General features: G+C 48.9%; 1 protein-coding gene across 1 annotated transcript; it reads left to right on the top strand.

Moving 5' to 3' along the window:
• The first annotated feature begins 513 nt into the window (after window positions 1-513).
• On the top strand, window positions 514-1,482 carry LOC133834106 (uncharacterized). Its single transcript, XM_062263615.1, has one exon. It carries the CDS (start codon window positions 514-516, stop codon window positions 1,480-1,482), a length of 969 nt encoding a protein of 322 aa, XP_062119599.1.
• The last annotated feature ends 311 nt before the right edge of the window (window positions 1,483-1,793 follow it).

The raw sequence follows: 1,793 nt of genomic DNA, 5'->3' as shown, positions 1-1,793 counted from the left end.
GAACCCATCTGGTCCGCTCAGCCAACCGTTGAAGTCAGGCCCCAACAAATCACACATCGAGCCACGCATGACTCACCCTCTGAAGACTGTGCTCCCTCTATCCGGTTCTTAGACAGTTGGAAAGAAGAGATGATGAGAGAAATGATGTAGAAGTTCTCAGACAGGTGATCCGTTTACGCCACCGAGCATTTGGATCTAGTGTCAAGAACCACTGAGAAATCTCCTTTCTCAGAATGGATTCAGAATGAGCCTAAGCCTCGAGACTTCATCATCCCTTCCCTACCTGCGTTTAATGGAAAGGGAGATCCGCTAAACCATCTATTCCAATTTAAGCAGAAAATGGCGTTAGAAGCTAACAACGAAGCCATTTAATGCAAGGTTTTTTCAACAACTTTCTCCGGGCCAGCTTTGTTGTGGTTCCGACAGTTAAAGCCCGGATCCGTCAACAGTTTTAGTGACCTCCAACGAACCTTTCTACAACAATATAGCGCGAACCGTGAGGCACCAAGAACAATGGCTGACCTCTATCGGATTGAGCAAGGGGAAAATGAACATCCGAAGGCGTATTTACAGCGTTTCATCGACCTCGTGCATCAAATCCATGATGTCGATCCGATTACCGCAGCCAACCTCTTCGTCAAAAGCTTGCAGGTGGGGTCTCTTTTACATGAAAATCTCACCATGACACCACCCTATGACATGGCAGAGGTTCAGACCCGAGTCGAGGGCGTCTTTAGGGTCTTGGAATTCCGAGAACGTGAACAGAAGAAATTTTCACTCATCTCCGCTCCACCAACAAATAACCCTCCTCCACCTGCTAGAGAAGACAAGAGGAAGCGGAACCAGACAGATCACGCGAAGGAAGGGAAGAGGCCAAGACAGGACCGACAGTCACCACAATACCCTTCCTTTGAATACACCGTCCCGCAAGAAGTCATTTATGAAGAAAATAAAGAAAGACCTATCTGGCGAGAGCCGTATAAGATTACCACTCCTCCTGACAGGAGGGATAAAATCAGGTACTGCCTCTTCCATAAAGATCACGGTCATACGATCGCTGAATGCCATAACCTGAACAATCAGATCCAAGCTCTCATGAGAAGTGGGAGGCTTACCCAATACATTAAGGAGGCAGGCAGACCCGGCGCCTCGCGGCATAATTCAACTTCTGCCCCAACACCGCAAGGGTCAGATCCCGTGCACACAGCCTCTGCTAGCCCTCAAGAACCCCTTAAGAAAGTCCCTATGATACATGGGATCGTGGAACTCACTGAGAACCAAGAGCATGTCACCAAAATCCATAAGAGGATGGAGGAATGGGTAAAGCGATACAAATCATTAGGCCACACGGTCAATCTTGTCACTTTAGAGGACAGAAGTTATCCAGCCTCTGCAATCGCCTTTACCGACGATGACCTAAAAGGAGTGCACCTACCCCATGACGACCCACTTGTCATTTCACTACAGGTCGACCATTGCTAGCTAGGTAGAGTTCTAGTCGACGGGGGCAGTGGGGTTGATATCCTCTTCTGGGAAGCCTTCCAGAAAATGGGGCTAGAGGAAAATCAGATCCGGCCCTCCACCACACCCATTTTGGGATTCAACAGCCAAAGAGTATATCTGCAAGGCGTCATACGATTGCCCGTGGTGGCCACGGAGCGCACCCTGCCAGTAGATTTCCTCATTATAGATTCCACCACAAGCTACAACGCCATCATGGGGAGAAATTGGATCCACGTGATGCAGGGGGTAGTCTCAACTTTGCATCAGGTGATGCGATGTCTATAGCCCAA

The sequence above is a fragment of the Humulus lupulus genome, chromosome 1, assembly GCF_963169125.1.
Source record: "Humulus lupulus chromosome 1, drHumLupu1.1, whole genome shotgun sequence".
NCBI classification, from domain to species: Eukaryota; Viridiplantae; Streptophyta; class Magnoliopsida; order Rosales; family Cannabaceae; genus Humulus; species Humulus lupulus.
The sequence above is the reverse complement of the archived record's forward strand: the minus strand, read 5'-3'. Positions and strand labels throughout refer to the sequence as shown.